Raw genomic sequence first — 18,594 nt, 5'->3', positions numbered from 1 at the left:
CTTTCGCACGCACACACACACACACACACATGCAGTGACGAACGGGACCGAGCGAGGGTCTTATAAACATTTCACATGGCGAAGAAGCAACACATGAGGAATTTGGACACTTTATTTGGGCATGATGGGAGAAGGGAAGGGCCTTAGCTGGCTGGGAGAGGAGCTGCGCTGTAATGTCTTGTGAAAGAGGAATCCCTTACACTAATAAGAATGAACTAGGGTGTCTTACATTCACTGTGCAGTGGGATTCAGACTGTTTACACTGGCTTTGAGCCTATCAAACTCAAAGGCTGATAGGCTACTCCGGTAGTATGTACATCCGCTGTGTTGCAAGACAACAAAACAGTAGATGGTAAGAGATGCTAGTGAAGAGGCCGAATTCAAGGTAAATCGTTGGGATAAATGTCAGGTACATCAGCAACTTCTACCATGATATGATGTTAGTTTGAACTTATAATTCCCAGTGAGAGTGTTTTATCGCATCAGACCGGGTTTGATTAGCAATATATTTTCAAGAGCTAAGTTTTGGAGAGCAGTCAAAAAAATATACACCCAGTGCATTTGAGCAGAAGTGTTTCAGAGTGAGGAGATAAATCAGCAGAAGAACACCTTGGGGAGGACACTTTGGACAACAGGAGAGCTCTGGGTGTAATATAGAGACCGGTAATTTAAGGGAGAGGGGGGGCATGAGGTGAAGGCAAGTTGGGAGTCATGCAAATTTGAGAAAATGCAGATGGGGCATTATTGGCTGCGACTGTTTAGGAAGAAGGATGTATGAGAGACAGAGAGAGGGAGGGAGTGCTGTTTCAGAAACTCAGAAGGGCATTTCCAGAGCTCCCTAAGCCGTCTCCTCCTCCCTCCCCCTCCCCTTTCCCTAACTCCAGTCTGTCTGGCTATTTATGGTAGAAGGCCTCAATATCCAACGCAACTGAGAAGAATTCTGCAGCCCGAGTTCACGGCATCGTAATTCCAACCTGCCGGTGTACAGTATAGGACAGAAAGTTTCAAACAAACCCAGATTTAGTCAATAAACTCTACCAGTGTCAGCTCAGATCCTCTAGATCATGCTGTTTGAAGTGTCCTGATGTGATTTGGTAAATCCCACTCAGCCACTCATCTTTGTTTTACCAGCATAGTCCCAGATGAAATTAAATATCTATGCTTTTTTTTCCAGGGAGTCCGGGCCAAGATAAACTGCAAGACACGTTTCAGACAAAAATGAATCATCCAAGCAAACAAATATGTAAAATACATACAAAATTCTAAAAATATGCCAACATACAAAATGGATCTTGCTGAAGCAAAGCAAGCCAAAGTTATTGTTCTCTAAGTCCTTAAACAATGGCTTAAAAAAGCTCCAAGGGCAACCAATTTATCAGGCAAGGTTTATTTATAAGGTTAAAACAAATGCTGGGATCATTTGTAAAATGCTGTGTGGCCCAGTATTGATTTGACCTCGGTTTACCTTGGGGAGGCTCTTGCACCTAGTTAAGCCCCTGGCTTCACACAAAGTTAGAATTGTCCACACTTTACATAATTTAGTGACCCTTTTTTGGAATTCACATAACTTTTGGTCCTTAGCCACAGACAGGAACAGGCTGGTGACATGCTTCTGTGAGGCAGCTGGTGACAGCTAGGTGCTGCTTGTTAACAGTCCGGTCTAAAAGTGATTCCTATCGACACCGAGCCTCTACACTTTAAGCACCTTGTAAAATCGGTTCCGTTTATAGCCTCTCCAAAATCTGGAATGTTGATTTTTGATGTGTTTTTGTTTCTCCAAAGTCTGGGAAAAAGTCTGCTGCATAAGAATTCCTCCTGAAATAGGCATATCCATATAATCTATTTATTTTTACATAACAATATCTCACTCAATATAGCTGGCAGGTGCCAACATGGAACAAATTGAAAGCAGAGATATTGTACCTTGTCAAATGGGAAAGAGGAGATTTTACATTTCCAGACATAAATTCATTAAGTTAAAATGTTTTATAAACACAGCTGACAGAGGGTAAACACCCACAAGAGCTGTGGCTCAGAGCCAAAACACTGATTTGCAGATTCAGCGAGAGTTTGAAAGCAACACTAATACTGACGTATACATCCTTCTTTGGGTGTGTGTGTATGAATTTTGTTTTCATGAGTGTTGTATAGTGTGTCTATTTGCAAGCAGTGACTGATTGAGCATATTTTTATAATGTGCAAGTGTTTCTCTGTATGCACTGTGTAGGTGATGATGGTCAGCCTGTGCATGTGTGAATACTTACGTAGTGAAGCCGAGCCTCGTATGTAAGTCTACACTATGAATGTGTACTGTAGTAGCCAAGGAAATTTTCATTGAGTCTCTGTTATGTGACCATGTTTGGTAAAGCTCGCACAGACTCTGACCAAGCCCCTTGACCGGCCGCCGTGCACACAGGCACACATACATGCACACACATACACACACACAAACAGAGCAGAGCTGGTTTTAATCAGAGACCAACAGTGGCTCAGACGCCCTCCTCCTCTCCCCTGATTTCACTTCCCCCTCTCCTCCATCTCTCTCTTTTATCCCTATTTCAGTCAATCCTCTCATTTTACCCTTTCATCCCCCCTTTGAATTTGTCTCAGCCTGTATATCATGTCCCGTCTTTCCTGTTGAGTGTCTCCCATCACCTTGCTTTAGTCAGTGCTGTCTTCATTTAACACTTTTACTCACTAACTGACCACTGCCACTTTTAGGTACCAACTACCAGTAGCTGGTCTTGGCTTGCCTGGGTAAAAATGCCTCAGGATCACCCCACAGCAGACTAATGGCCAGACAACTACAGTGTGCTACTGTCTGATTATATTACACCTACAGGGCGTAAGCCTGAATACAGCTGGACATTCTCACGCTAACACTCTTTTGACACTAAAGATAGGAAATGTGTCTTGTATTGAAGTGCTTGGTACAAAAAGGAAAACTAAGATTGACAGAATAACAAGAAACATTACAAACACATTATAAATAAAAGAGGCAAACATTTTTCCCCCTGTCTTCAATTTTATTGAAGAACAAAACTTTCAAGTAAGTCTCAGCTTTCAGCGCTACAATTACATCATCATTAGTAGTGGTCATTGTAGACGACAACAGTCTGAGTCACAAGGTAATGCTAAGACAGGGGCCCTAAGGCCTGTGTGTAGTGTCAGCTGTTTTCACATTAAAATCTCCTGAACATGACAATCATAACAAGAAATTGCATTGCATTAAAAGACAAAATAAAAAAAGGAAAGAAAAATAAACTCCACTGGCAAGACATTAGATCATCAGTTTGTGTTCATTTTTTCCATCAATCTCAATATGAGCAAAATCACACTGTTCACCATTATGCAATAAGTTGTAATGTGATGTATTCAAATTCATTCTATTAGGATCAAATGTGTTTCCTATTACGTCCACAGGGAAATGAAATCATCCAGAAAAACTAAAAAATGGGCCCAAATAATCACAATATTTCAAGGCCTAAAAATAATGTGTGGCCACATTAAGGGGAAGACCTGTATGTATCATGTCGTACCAACTGACTGACTTTGATGCCTTTGTTGTTTTTATGTTCTTTCCAAACAAGAGATGTACTATCAGTGAAATGAGTGAAAGTGAATAAGTGCAATGGTCCAACCAAGGGTTTAATTACTACAGTGTACATCTGGTCTCGATGCTTGACCTGGAGATGGGCGTTTAAGTGATTTGTACCTTTTCTATATAAACCATGAAGGTTGACGTCCCCAAAGACACAAAGGTAAAACAGCTGTTCTGTCCTGATACAATACAAGGTATGGCCTTACAGCAGCAGCCTTATCAAATAAATCACTATCAATGCATTTCACCATTTAATCCACCTGTCCATTTTCAAAATCAGCCAAGGGTACAAGATACAGTACAAATATTAGGTCTTGAAATGTATTCCGTAGAAAACTTCACATGGACAAGTACCAAAACTCTCAGTTCAACAACTGTCCAGTCCTTGGACAATTAGGCAATACATATTCCTGTCTGGACACTGCTTAATTTATTCACTTGACCTGTATCAAACTGCAGACCCAGTATTAACTCAAAGGCATTGAAAAGCGGAACTCAAGATTCTAATTACAAAACATGTCTCAGCATTACTGGTCAGCCAGTCTCAGAAAATCTCTTGCACTGCAGTTAACTTACTATACTTTCTTGACTAAAAGTGTTGTTTTGCAACGATTCACAGCTTTGAGTATAGGAGGCCTGGGAAATGAGATGTGAGCACAGTCAGCAGCTATCGATATAGCTGAACAAGCTCGTGTCAGAATATAAACATACTGTTTTCCAGTCTCATCACCTTAGACACTTTTCAGCTTAATGCCACTAAATATCCCATCCTGACATTCATAGAGACGTGCCCCTGTATTCAGGAGAGCAGAAACACAAAACAGGCTCCCCAACAGGGTTCAGCTTTGGATAATAATACTTGGCCGGATTAATAATTGTGCAGGCAGGTTACAAAAATATATATACATATACAGTATACATATGGGATATAGAGGGGATAGGAGAAACACAAGAGTCAGTGGATTTTACATTAAAAAGGTCATGCTAATCTAAATGTCTTGCTTACTGAATCACATCTGCTGTTTGTGTGAAGGCACAACAAGATAGTTAGTCCCTCCTCTGTGGTGGCAGACAGAAATACAGGAGGTCCAAGGGTTATTGCTCCATAGGGAGTGTGCTTTAAAGTTCCACAGTGAAAACACCTACCCTCCCAGACCCATAACTATCCATCCAACTATAGTTACACACAGAGATGTAAGCAGAAAGGAAAACAGGAATAAACACTGTAGCAGGGCCCAAACTGGCAGATTCCCATCCAAACCACATATTTTTAGTTTTGCAGCAAACTCTGAACATATACTCTGCATTTTTGGTGGTTTGTAATATTGGTTGATACAAGTTGACTTTTTACACTTGCCGCTGCTATCAATAGACTGTAAAATGGTAATTATTAAATTCATAATAACTAATAATGCCAACAGGCTCAAAGAGAAACTGGTAGCATCACAAGTGAGATAGCTATATCCCGCATGTACCTGCGTGGCCTCTGTGTAAACAGCCATGCAGAAGGAGGGGAAAAGGGCAGCACAGGAATCAAAAAATATACCAATATGTACATGCATTCACAATACTCTGAGAGGCAAAATATACTGGATTAAATGAATTGTTGTGGAAGACAAACTTCTTTTAACATTAGATTAATGCAATGAATATTTAGATGTATTATTCATCTATCTTGACTATCCACTAAGGCATCGCAAAAATACTTTATGTTGATCTTACTGTGATTTATAGTGCTGATGTCAATCAATCAGAGCAATTTATACACAAAAAACATGCAGGTTGCCAACTTGCTTTCAACAGTGAGAGCATATTGACCCTATGTCTGGCCATGGTACATCTGAATGCACTGATCATATGATTAACTGTATTGCTAGCATTCTTATGGCTGACATTCTGCAGAAGGAAAAGCACCATGTGGGTGTTTCACAAGGGCACCACATACAGTCACATATGCACATGTAAATGGTGCACTTGCATGTGCACATACAGTATGTGCACACTTAAGAGAAGGTTAAAGGATGAACCTTTCCCGCCCCCTCCTGAAACAATGAACCTGTCTTGCTCTCACTTAGGTTCTCACATAGTCACTGAGAACAGAAGAGATAAATGGAAATACAAAAGCCTCCAGGGGTGTCTTCTTAGAAAGACACTAGACACATTTTAGTGAAAACAGTAGTGCTGTTCTGTTAGCAGAGAGGGAGAGAGGAAAGTTCTCTCAGGCCCTCTTATGAACCAGAGATACTCCAGATTTTTTTTTCAAAGGCTACAATCCCTCTTACAGTAATGAGAAAAAAAAAACATCAGTTGATTATTTTCATGACAGAGGGATTGACAAAGTCTTTATAAGGCAGGGGGAGAGGTAGAACTGAACCAAAAGATCAAGCTGGATAGCAGACCTCTATCCAGTGAGGCAGAGGGTTGTGGTGAATGTGACGTGAATAAGACGTGCTGCTGTGGCTGCCAAGAGCTTGAGGCTGAGTAACAGAGGGGAAAACAAGAAAATAAAAGCGTGCCCCAGACAAACTGCAGGTCTTGAACAGAGCACAGTAAAGCACAGACATGCCCAGATAATGAATACTGAAAGGCAAAAATAAGCTGAGGATGCTGGAGAGCTGGTGGGATCATTAGTTCATCATCCCATCCCATCCCATCCCAACATGCTAGTTTGGACGGGTGGTGTTTCATTACAGATAGAATTAAAGCAGAGGGTCATGGCTGGTGATATAGGCAGGTGCCACTTATTACAGGAGGCCACAGCAGGTCGTGTATGTGCTGTATAAGAGGCATTATGGTGTCTTTCTGCTTTTCCATCATTGAGGTCTGGCAAACTGGTCAGTTTAAGACAAGAGCCCTATTTATATTCACATATAATGTATGGCTCTGGGGTGAGAGGTCTGTCTACTGCAGGATCCCTCAAGGGTGGACGGTATAGGAAAAAGGGCAACAGAAAAGGCCTCCAGCAGCTGAGGAGCAATGCAGGGTGAGAGAGGGTTGTCTTCTGAAGGGGGCTAAACTCTGTTTGACTTGATGATCTTATTCCTCTAATATTATTGCTTTCCTGTCTTTCACAGGCACTTCAGATGATTGGGCTTTGGCTGAAGGTGAGAATGAGGAGAGGAATGGGAAGGCGAGAGAAAAAGAGAATGTGAGTATTGATGGCGGAGAAGAGGAGAGACAGAGGGAGTCAAAAGTGTGCTTATCAGGGTCTGCTTTGTCATTTCCAACCAAAGCCCATCACCCAGCAGGTTACTAGTCTGTCAATGAAAACACTGAGACTGCAAAGGCTGGTGCGTAAGTGAGTGAAAGAGCAGTTTCGCTGTCCTGTCTCAGGGTCAGACATAGAGGAATTGTACTCCTGTCCACTACCCAACCTCAAGGGGATAGAGGGCTGAGGTTGTGATCTGTCGCAAAAGAGAGAGGCTGGGAAGACGAAGAGGGGGAAAGGGGACAGATATCCTACATGTCCAGCCTCCATCCTTGCTAATGTGTCTGCTTACACATCCTTTCTCCCTGTGTTCCTCTGCTCTTCATCAGTTTAGTCTGTGTGGTTGTTCACATGGTTCTTCTTATCTGAGGGAGACAAAGCTTCTCTCCCGTCTTTAGCTTTACGTTCTCCAGCCCTGGTCAGGACCTTGTAGCAGCCGCGGGTGATCTTGTACATCCAAATAGTGTTCAAGACATCCAGGGCAATGCAGGAGGTGATCCAGGCCACCTGGGCACCCAGGCCGAGACGTTCAAAGGCTGGCGTGCCAAAGGTGGCAAAGACGCTGGCCCAGTATGATGGCATGACAGCAATGCGCACCAGGAAGAACACCACTGCCATGGCAACACCATTTAACACCACCATCCGGTCTGAGCGAGAGTACTTCAACGCCTCGAAGAACCACCTGTGGGGAAAAGGTGATTAACAAATACTCAACAGGAAAACACAATGTGTCAGCCATATGGTAAACTGGTGGTAAACAGGGTGATATAAGTGGCAAGCCATATGTTGATAAACAGTGAGAGCGGGGGGAGTGTGTTCACTTGCAGAGCTGGCTTACCTTTGGTTCACAAAAGGTGTGGATAACTCTGAGATGAGACGAAAGTTGGCAAAGTAGGGAAGCACACCACGGGTCTGCAAATTAAAAATAAACAGGCGACAACAGACACAGGAAGGTAAAATGAAACAGATGTATGTTGTATGGAAGATATTTTCAAATTACACACTTAATCCAATGTTCTAAATAATTAATTAAGCACGTTTATACTGTTGGACTCTGGGAATAATGCCTAACTCACCAGTACATATCCATATGCATAGAGCGCCGCCAAGTGGTGACATACGAAAAAACTGTCCCCCATAGTGCTCCAGTTACAGGCTAGCAGCACAAGATCTGGAGAGAACAGGGTGAAAGGTTGCTCAGAAAGCATGAAGCCGCAGACATCTGTTTGGCTGGGAGGATGTTTATGTACAGAAGTGCCCTAAAAGTGATACAACTGCACCAAAAGTGAAACCAAGAAAAAATGACTGTACACAAGGACTGCTGGCAGAGAATTAGAGAGCACATCATTTAATGGGATTTAGGGCTATAATATTTCTTAATATTAAAAATATAACCTATATACATATAACCCTTGACCTTCAAAAACACACAAAAATAAGTGGAAAAAGAACATGCCTTAATAAAGGTTTGTTATTCATTTGATGTGTGCCTTGGCTCTTTTTCTCCATACTCTCACTCACAGAGATTTTACCTTTTAAAAAGTTTCTGGAGTTACATAAAAAGCAGTTGCTGCTGCTTGGTTTTATAGGGACAATAAGAAAAGATCTATGTGAAAGAAGTTAAATTCTAGACTAGAACAAACGATCACCTTAGGTTTAAATTACACGAAACACAGCTTACCATAAAGTAGGTAACCACAGGTTATGGCTACATTTAGTTTGACAAGACTTGGTTCGCCCCTGTGGAACAGCAGCAAAATAAACAGTGTTAAGACACTTTAAAAACAGAGTGGAGAGAGCTACTTACAATTCTGCAAAAATCTAAAGCACTCTGCACACAGTGTTCTTCTGATCAATAACCTACTCCGATTACGAGCACACCCTGCATTGCTGCAAACTAATTAATGTATAAACACAAACACGCTAATCATGAATCACTGAGTAAAGTCAATCAAGATTGATTGTCTACTGTCAATGAGCTTCAATAGTTACTGGTACCCTTGTGACGTGGTTAGGTCTTGATTAAAAGAAAATGCATGTTGACAAAGCAGCAGGGGTTGTTGACAGAGGCTGAGCTTCTGTTTACCCGCTGCGTATGTGTCCACAACAGGAAAAACATTGTTTCTGAGCATTATCTTAGTGTATACACAGTACACTAGTATCATAGTCTTTTTCTGGCCTTTGATATGAGCTGTATGAACAGTATATGAGTTGTACGGTTAGTTTGGTTTGAAAGTTTCTGAAAAAATAGTACAAGTGGCTTCAATATGTAGACCCTCGATTTGCTCTGTTGACTGTTAAGACGCCCTTGACAACAACATCTGCTAAACGACTATAGTCATAATAACAATGAAGTTGTCTCTGCTTCAATGGACGTCTGGTATCAGTCACAAGTATCGTATAACAAACGGCTGCCTGATGACTTGTGTGTGTAACAGAACACCACAAGCACACACATTAACAGACACACTTGACTGCCCTTGCGAACACGCACGCACTTATGAGACTCACTTTACCCCCTGGATGATACTGTCTGTACCATTAACACACTACCTCTTCCTTGAACTCAGTTTTTGGTTAGCCTTCATATCTACTGATGTCATCATGTCATCATGTTTATGTGCCCAGTCTAATTTCTTATAAACATATGTATATGTGACATTGAAGTGATTCTTCTTACATCACTTGGTAACTTCATATAGCAGGAAATGACAGAATTTCTTCCTGATTTGGTCAAGTCATTCAGGAAGTATTCTGTTTTTTCTCTGCCTGGTTACACAACTAATCCAACATCTGTTTCACAAGGCACAGCTCTACACGCTGTTTACTGATCAGCCACGTCACTTTACCAATGCACTTACAAAGATCTGCAGCTGGCAAATACAAGCTTGAGTGATAGGGTGATAGTAAAAGAGAAATAACAGGGGTGCGGCTGCACTCCAAGAGTCCAAAGGCTCCTTGATAACCATATCAGAGTGATCTGGCAACAGAATTATTAACTGTAAAAACCGCACCCATCTCTAATGTAAGGCTAACTCTCTGGAATCAGGTCAATAAACTAACAGTGGGTGATGGCCTCTTCACAGGAGGACAATGTTTCGTACAGAAAATGCTGCAGAGGAACTACATTAGGGTCTATAATGTAGATTTAGAAGGTGTTAAACTTTGCTCTTTTGTTGGCTGACCACTGGATTCAACCTATCAAGTGCATTATCCGGTGATCTGTCAGGCTTATTCAAAATAACACATTGTTGAACACTGCATAGCCACCAATGTTTTACGTATGTAAAGATGAAGTAAGTAAGTAGTAAAAAAGTAGGAGTTAACAAGTGCAACCCTTCATTTTGAATATCTCACCTCAACTGAACACCCCAATGAACACCCCCCTGAAATGTCTTCTGTTCTCAGTTGAGTTGCTCCTCTATTCTCCTTTGTAATTGCAACACACAACTTTCTACAAGTTCAACTTAAGTTTGTGGCCACTCTAGCAATACTGAGAGCACCAGGCAGAACAACGCTGCTGTGTGACAGGTCTTAATGATTCTGTAATACAATCAGATTGACTGGAGAATTAATGCTTACACCACTCTAGTGTTGCAACGCGATGAGCTTTAATGCATTAGGGTACTGCTAGGGCGACAGCACGGCTAGGTTACATGTCTGGTGGGTAGAGGGGATAAGCTAAGCTGGTGGAGGCAAGAGACTGAACAAAAGGAAGGAGTTAGGAAAGAAGACAGATATAACAAAATGGAAAAGATGAAATTATAGCACCAATATGACACTAACATGAAAAGTGACAATCAGCTTTTCCATGTCGTCTCATCCACATGATAGCCAAAGAAAAATCCAAACTTTATTTTATTATGAATATTATGAATATTATTATTAATATTATTTTAAATATTTTAAATAAGCTCCAAGAAAATGTAAGCACTAGTCAAAAAGGAAAGACCAGGCAGTGTGGGGAGGGGGGTTAATATGCAAAACACTTGAACACACTGCAGATGAGGGTTGGTCCCCGCCCCCCTCCTTTTTCTTTTCTCCCCTTTTTCACTCCATCAGTGATGCTGGCCAGGCCGACACAGAGACAATAAGAGCGAGGGAGGTGTGCTGTATTGATTTGACAGTGGGAGACGTGGGGTGCTGCTTACAAGGGACAGCTAGAGGCAGCAGACTCTGGGGGGTGTCACATGGAGAGGGTGAAGAGAGGGGGGAAAGGGGGGGGCTGGCTGAAGACTAGGCTGCTGTTGTTTGCCATGAAAAGGAGCCTTGTTGGTTAGATTCAACTGTCTGCTAGGGAGCCAGAGAGGAAGAGAAACAGAGGGAATGGGAAAAAGAGAGAGTCAGGTGGAGTGAACGAGAAGAGGGAGAACAGAGGGACAGGATGATGGATATAAGGGAGGCAGTGACAAAGAGAGAGAGCGACAGAGTTGTAGCGAAACGTGACAAAGGATGATTGAGATATTGAGGGAGAGAGAAAGAGAGGCAGAGAAATTACCATTCCTCTTTTTCAGGATTCATTGATGCAAATAACACAGTCAGCAGAAGCAGAGAGAGACAGAAAGAGAAGACAGAAAAGACAATAATGAAAGGGTAAATCCACTGAAACTACGCCTCTCTGGAGACTCCGCTGACAGATGAGATCTGTCCTCTCCCTCTCCTGCTTTCTTTCTGATGAAGGGAACAGCATCGTCATCGTTCCCTAGGCATTTAACCACCCACCCGCCAATTCAACAGTCTCCACCCCACCCCTTCCCCTGTCTCCTCATCCCTTCATCTGTTTCCTCCCCTCCCTTGTGAGATACTGTAGTCATGGCTGCTGGTCTGAAAAGGCAGATGTGACAAGACAGGTTTCTCTTCAAACATCCAAAGCATTCACACTAAAAACCTGTGATTTTTTTTTTTTTTTTATCTTTTTACCTGCCAAAATGACAGTGACAACAGTACAATGTGTCAGTATGTTTGACTTTCTCATTGCATTTTTATTTTTTTGAATCTACTACTCAAATACATTTTTCTCTACTTTGCAGTGGGTGTTTTTTCTCCTTTGTGCTGCTCATTTGCATTGTTTATCTTCTGTCTTGCTGAGCGTTACCTCTTACTTATTTACAAATCAATATCCCGGCTTGCTTATTTCTCACACGGGAGTGTTTTTGGATATTTGATTTGTTAATGTGCTTTTCTTTCTGTTTCTCTTACCAGACGGGGTCGGCATTGACGGCATCATCAAACCACAGGATGTACAAACAGAAGATCCCCACAATCAGGGCATGCACGGTCGACACCAGCCTAAGAAGAGACACACACACACACACACACACACACACACACACACACACACACACACACACACACACAAGTAAATATGATGATGCAAAATAATAGGTGTTTTCAGTCTTGGTGCTAAGAATAAAATAACCACAGAACATGACATAACAATGGGAATAATAAGCAGGTGGGGCGGTACAGTGTTATCCTGCAATGGCACAAAATGGAGCAAAGTTGCATGTGTCTCCGTCTTGTTTCTGTGCATGTTCATACATGTGTCTGCACTTCCATCTATGCTGCCTGTGCATGCCTTTGGCCAGGCCAAGTGTAACTTCTATCCTATCAGGCCTGGTTGAGCATCACCTCTAACCTTTGGAGCGGTTATCTGGGCCAGTGAAGAGATACTCCAGAGCTCCGATGGCCCTTATCTCTCCTCGGCTCGACTCAGAGTTCCTACGCTGTCACAGTCCACCCAGTCCTTGTGGCACAGCAGCCCCCATCCATAGGCCACAGCTGCTGGCCTGAGCCCAGGCCAAGAGTGGCACTACAGACCAGCTACTGTATGAGTGGTTGAGCCCATTATAACTGCAGGCACCATGAGACAGAGTTGAGTGTCTAAGAATGGAACAGCCATGGAGGAACTTGGCTAAGGGAAGTTGGTCAGCTGAGAGAAAATGTAGCCTCAGCTGTGTAGGCTATGTTATGAAATTCAAATCCATGTCTGTCTCCTGTTCCTGGTTCTTATATTGCCAATTCCTTCAGCTGGGTTTTATTGTTTTATTATAGTATTCATAAAAGCAAAAAGGGTGCGCAATTAAATAAAACCATACAGGCAAAATAGAAAAGAACCAAAGACAACAGAAATAGAAATAGAAAATAGTAGGTTAAATTGTCAGCCCTCTGCAGCTCCTCACAACTCCAGGCATGCTCCCTAGTGTTTCTTTGGGAATGCTTTCTCTTTTCCTCTTTCCTTTCACTCAAGTCATGGTTACATAAAGAACACACTGACACACTGAGAGCTGGCTGTTATGCAACGATGGGACACTCTGAATCGAACCATCAGTGTTTTGGCCTTTAACATGTTATGGCCTATTCCTTCATCAACCCCGCACTCACTTCACCACCCCAGCTGCGCTTAGATGTGAATGGACAGGCCAGTGTAAACTGCAGTGCCATAGGTGAAAGGGTAACAGCGAGTAGAGGCTGATAGCAAGAGACAAACAACCAAACAGAGAGAGAAAGAGGGAGAAAAAAAAATCAGCCAACTACTAAGAGTCAGTGAAAGGTGTTATGCAACCACAAATGAATGCCCTTTGAACTTCACCCTTAAAGTTTCTGCTCAAAATTTAAAACTGTTCTATGCTCCACCAATAAATTCAAATCAAACCTGTAATGGTGTAGAATAATGATTATATGACCTGTGGCACATTCCTAAAAACAGATTGTGGTTTATCTCAACAGAGCTGCATTAACAAAAATATTAGCGTTTGGTTAACAACATACACCTATGTCAGGTTGTCTTGACCTCACAATTTTACCCTACAATACTGCTGCAGGCAAAGTAGTGCTAAGCTGCTGTGCTTAAATAAACAGTCAATTAAATGCCAAGAAATTACTTTAGTATAATTTTGACAAATCAAGCAATCATTTTAGTTATTTATCAAGTAAAAATCCCAAACATTTACTGATTACAGCGCCATTGAGAATACCAAGATGCTAAGATTTGGTTACTTTTCCCCATTCTATTTTACTCTGTGGGGTTAGTGAACATAATGTGAGCAAAATGGAAAATAAATACATTGATTTCTCAAAATGGGACTGAAAAAAAAAAAAAAAAAATCAATGACTTAACATTTCATGACTTGTAACAAGAATTCCCTGACCTTCCCAGTCTGGAGTCGACTTTTCATAATTCCATGACTCTCCAGAAATTTCCCATGACCCGTGGGACACCTGTGGTACTACAGGTATGCTACAGTTGTGGAGTGGTAGGGTTTTGTATGGCACAACATGGTATTCTCCTTGCCAAATGATTACTCCACTAAAGTGACTAGTTCTGGATTCATCTGGTCTGTTAGTAGTCAGACAGTTAGACAGGAGGGTAGACAGTCAGTCACTGGGTCAATAATACAGACACAGGGGTGTCTGCAGCAGGGGGTGATGGTGCTATTGCCATTCCTGTGACCAACCTGGAGTTCCACTCGGTGAGCTTGGTGGGAGGCAGGCGCCCATAGCCTGGTGTGATGGCAGAGGAGAGAAGCGGGCTGGCCACTGAGAAAAGTAGCTGGAACCCCACAAAGCTGCCAGCTACCACGGTCAACTCTCTCATCTCCATCACTCACCTAAACACAACAGGGGAGGGGAAAGGAAGCGAAAGGGGGGTGAGGTGAGAGCAGGATACAGAAGAGGTGATGCACATGGACAGGTTCAATCGATGACTGTCAGTCATCCCGGGCACCGCCAGAGGAGAAACATAGGTGGGGGGCAGTGAGAGAGGGTAAAGTGGCACCCTGCATCATTCACACAATCCACAGAAAGAGAGAATGAGAAAGGGACAAAGGAAAAAAAAGCCCAAGATACAGACTATCTAGTGACATGAGAGCTTCAGACAAGCAGGGCAGTTCATAGAAGAGGGTGAAGAAGATGAAATGTGCAAGAGAAGCAGTGGAGTGCAGAAAAACAGAGGAAAAAAACATGTGGCAGAAACAGAAAAAGGCATTGTGTATTAAACAAAACTATTGGGAAATGTAAGTTCATGTGTAAATAAGCAGTACAGAATTTAGATTAAAAGAAAAGGTCTCTATTAGTGTGCATATTTTGTAAGGGGATTACACTGAATTGTTTAGGACACAGCAAAAATCCCTGAGAAGAAAACAAAGGCTGCGCAAAGAGAGAAAAGAGGATTGTCAAGATGGAGCAAGAGATTCTGGGAATGGGACAGGGTTTTTCACACGCTTACTTATGCTTGAACAATGCACTTTCTTGTGCTTCTTCTTGTTTTAATTATTCAATGCATTGGTATTTTATTTATTGTTTATGGTTTTGTCTATTGCTCATATTTATATTCATCTTAGAAAGCTTGGCGTTTTATTGTTAGTAGCAGCACAGTAGTAGTAGTCAGAGGAATATGAGAGATAGAACAAAACAAATTTAAACAAATGAGGAGTAAAGACAGACACTTGATACTGCATGTGCAACAAATGCAAACACATATACACTAACCGATCAGATCTCTGTTTACTCTCACACAGCCCAACAAACTAGAAGCCTGTCTTTTCACATTACAGCCAATTACTGGAGGTGGACTAAAATAGCACTGCGCTTGCCAAACCAGCAAAGCCAACTCCTGTTCAAATGGTCTTTTCCCACCACAGATAAAGGAGAACAGTTCAGAAAAACAACCTTTGAGTCCACCAAGCACTTCCCCCCTGTTCAGCATCAATGAGTTTGGCATTACTTCGCACATGCAAATCTACTCAGGTTTCCAAATTTGAACTGTTCAAGTTCAGGAACACTAATGAGACTCTGCTAGACCATAATAAAAATTCTTAAAATAGGTGGCATTTTCAAGTTCGTCCTATTTTAGCTTGGCCTACTGTTCTAAATCACTCAGACATCTCAGGGGTCACGCTGGGGTGTCAACATGATGCTTGCCTGGCCTCCTTTCCCAGAGAGACATGAGTAGGAGCAGACAGGCCTCTAGTCCTGAGGCAGAGCTGTACAGGCAGTAGACAAAGACAGCAAGTAGTGAGTGGTCCTCACTGTTTACTTTAATTTAGCTGTGGTGGCCTCCCAAAGCTGGACAATTGCACCCACAGTTGGTAAAACAAAACTCATCATCTGAATTCAGTCTTCAGCCTCCTAATCCCAACTCAAATAAACTGTTCTACATCATAGCACCATATTCACAATGTGATATGTCAAAAATATCAAAATATAAACCTTCCTATACAGCAAAACCTACTAGAACTATTTCTGAAATGGTGGAGTGCACCTGGATCTCAGAACCAACATTCCCTCCTAAACCTACAAAATGTTGCATAAGAAACACCGGGTGTCCCTGTGCCCCATCATGACCTCTCCACTGGTTCCTCTGCAACTTGTGCCTTTACAGTATGTACTGTACTGAAGCCATGCTGGACTCTGGACCAATAAATGCACAGGAATTCTGATAAAACCACAGAAAATGTTGGCTTAATATTATGCAACATTGTTCAAAATAACAGAGCAACAAATATCCCCAAACAATTAACGATTATGATTGGTGAAGGCAGTGCTCATTGTTGTTTGACAAATACAGAGATAGTTTGAAGTCATTCTCTTTCCAAAGCAACTCAAATAGTTTAGCCTCTGACAAGCACATGACATTTTAGGCATGCAGCCTATATTAAGCTCTATTTTTACTCTTTAAAAAAGTCCTATGTCATGCCTGCTTGCTATGGAATAGTGTTCAGGGCGACAAAGCACAAGAGCAAGTTGTTAAGCAAGACAAGGCATCTCATGACAAACTGTCATAAGCAAAACCCATCAAACCAAATACTGACATGCATATGAAGATTATGGTCTTGCTCAGAGCAATAGGTGGAGTCATCATAAAAAAGGTGTCAAAATAATTTTCCAGTCAAGCGCTAGTCATTTGGAACAGGTGTACATCTGCAATGCAATGTGTATTCCCACCAAATCAAGGGAGCTGTATGGCATGCAACTCCTACTCCAAACAGCTTTCTATGCAGCACTTTCCAAGAAACTGGCAAGCTCAACATGGAATCTGAGGAAGCCAAAGGTTTTTTTGTTTTTTGCTTGCAAGGAGCTACATCATTCTGCTCCTGTTGGTGCTAAGAGAGCCTCTTATTGTCTCCAGTAGCTATGCACATTCCTGGGCCACGTTGATCATATGCTGCATGTGCCTGAATAATTCATTGGCATTCTTCACCTGACAGACTGGTTTAGACTACCCATGGGAAAAGGCATAAACAGCCTCCTCACTGCGCCTGACAGCCAGGCAGGCAAGTTGCTCCACCATCCACGGTTTGACCTTGTTCCTCTGGACTATCTGCTGCTGTCAGCAAACTATGACCCCGTGGCATATCGACCAAACATAAATAATAGCGGTTCAATTTCCCCTGTTCCAGTGGAAATCTAAAACGGCCCCTGTTACCGCATTGCTACACCGGTCCACTGGGGTGACTCGCTTCAGCAGCTCTCAAGACAAAATCAGTGGGCAGTCTTAATTTCACCAGTCTCTACAAGCGGATTGGTCCTGACATGAATATAGATACATGGCGACTATTGTAGTTTGCAAGCTGATAGACAGATTTAGAATTTAGTAAGTCACTAGAAAAACTCCAAACAGTTTAATTAGCGTCCTGCAGGCTGTTGGAATATAAATCGCATCCAGAATAATATTAATTTAGCTGTGAATAAAAAAAAAAAAAAAAAAAGCCTGTCCCGTTTATGGTGCGCACCAAATCAAAGAGTAAACTGTGGCTACCTCTTCCTCCTGAGTGGTATATCCTTTGTTATGGAGGCAAATGCATAAGTTGCCAGCCTGGCTGCAGACTGACTCCTCTTCGGTGCGTCATACAGTTGTTGTGAATGGTGAGCAACGTGTCAAATACCTTAAATATCGGCCACGTTATCATTGCTTAAAACACGGGTTTCCACTTTCGGGCAGGCAGATGCTGAACGAGTTGAAACAAGCAGCCAAGCCAGCGGCCAAATCTCAAACACAATGAATTGCAGGAGCAAAGTTGTTGGCTAGCTAGCGTTTTAGTTGTAAGCATTGCTATGCTGCTGCTGCTGCTGCTGCTGCCACGGCGTATCCAACAGACACGACAGGAGCGGGTTGGAGCGGTTGCAGTCATAAGACACCAAATAAGAGGAAATGTATCACTGTATTCACAATTTATGAGCTAAATAGGGCATGCGGTGGTCGGCACGATAGTTGGTGTGAGGTGAAGGGAGAGTATGTTACCTGGTATCCGTCGCATAGGTCTCTGTGTGGGTAGATCTAACAGTTAGCTCCCGTTCAGCTGCCGTCTTCTTCACTTTCTTACAACTTAGCTAGCAAGTCGGCTAACCTGATAGCTAACAACCCGCTGGCTCTCCCTGTGCGACCCGACAAAAAAAAGACTCTGCCATGCAAACAACGCCGTGTACGAGTAACCATTAAACCCGGCGAGTAGCAGCTTATCTTCCTGACTTATTTCTTCATTCCCGAGCCTTCCCACTTATGAGTCTGAAACGTGCGGAAAAAAAAAACTTTTACTCCTTTTATTTTGGCATTGACAGTTTGGATTGACCAGTGACGTCAGCGCGCACCCACCCCCTCTCGCACACGCCCCTCGCCCAGGTCACACCCACTAGGAACAAAGGCCACATTGCAATATTATTAATGATAACACATGCAGAGGTGGCTCCTCCGTTCATTGTGAGATACTCAGATCCTGTAGCGGCCATGCACGCGGAAATCATCATGAGTAAATGCATAATAAGAAGGCTGTAAGTATCATGAACT

The 18,594-nt window shown here is 42.4% G+C and overlaps 1 protein-coding gene across 1 annotated transcript; it reads right to left on the bottom strand.

Annotated features, from left to right (window-relative positions):
- Nucleotides 1-5,892: 5,892 nt before the first annotated feature.
- tlcd4b (TLC domain containing 4b) lies at nucleotides 5,893-18,346 on the bottom strand. Its single transcript, XM_030058337.1, has 7 exons — nucleotides 18,052-18,346; nucleotides 14,267-14,419; nucleotides 12,009-12,098; nucleotides 8,491-8,549; nucleotides 7,886-7,980; nucleotides 7,648-7,721; nucleotides 5,893-7,491 (listed from the first exon to the last, which is right to left on the bottom strand). The coding sequence occupies exons 2-7, from the start codon at nucleotides 14,410-14,412 to the stop codon at nucleotides 7,140-7,142; spliced, it is 816 nt and encodes a 271-aa protein (XP_029914197.1). The 5' UTR covers nucleotides 14,413-14,419; nucleotides 18,052-18,346; the 3' UTR covers nucleotides 5,893-7,139.
- Nucleotides 18,347-18,594: the final 248 nt, after the last annotated feature.

The sequence above is a fragment of the Myripristis murdjan genome, chromosome 8 (assembly GCF_902150065.1).
Source record: "Myripristis murdjan chromosome 8, fMyrMur1.1, whole genome shotgun sequence".
Classification (NCBI taxonomy): domain Eukaryota; kingdom Metazoa; phylum Chordata; class Actinopteri; order Holocentriformes; family Holocentridae; genus Myripristis; species Myripristis murdjan.
The sequence above is the reverse complement of the archived record's forward strand: the minus strand, read 5'-3'. Positions and strand labels throughout refer to the sequence as shown.

What these genes read in the sequence shown, in the direction of transcription:
- tlcd4b (XM_030058337.1), bottom strand. Translation starts at nt 14,412, where the DNA reads ATGGAGATGAGAGAGTTGACCGTGGTAGCTGGCAGCTTTGTGGGGTTC. An exon ending in GTCAATGCCGACCCCGTCTG is followed by an intron (nt 8,550 to 12,008) that starts GTAAGAGAAACA and finishes GCTGTTCCACAG; the next exon opens with GGGCGAACCAAGTCTTGTCA. An exon ending in CTGTGGTTACCTACTTTATG is followed by an intron (nt 7,981 to 8,490) that starts GTAAGCTGTGTT and finishes TGTTCTCTCCAG; the next exon opens with ATCTTGTGCTGCTAGCCTGT.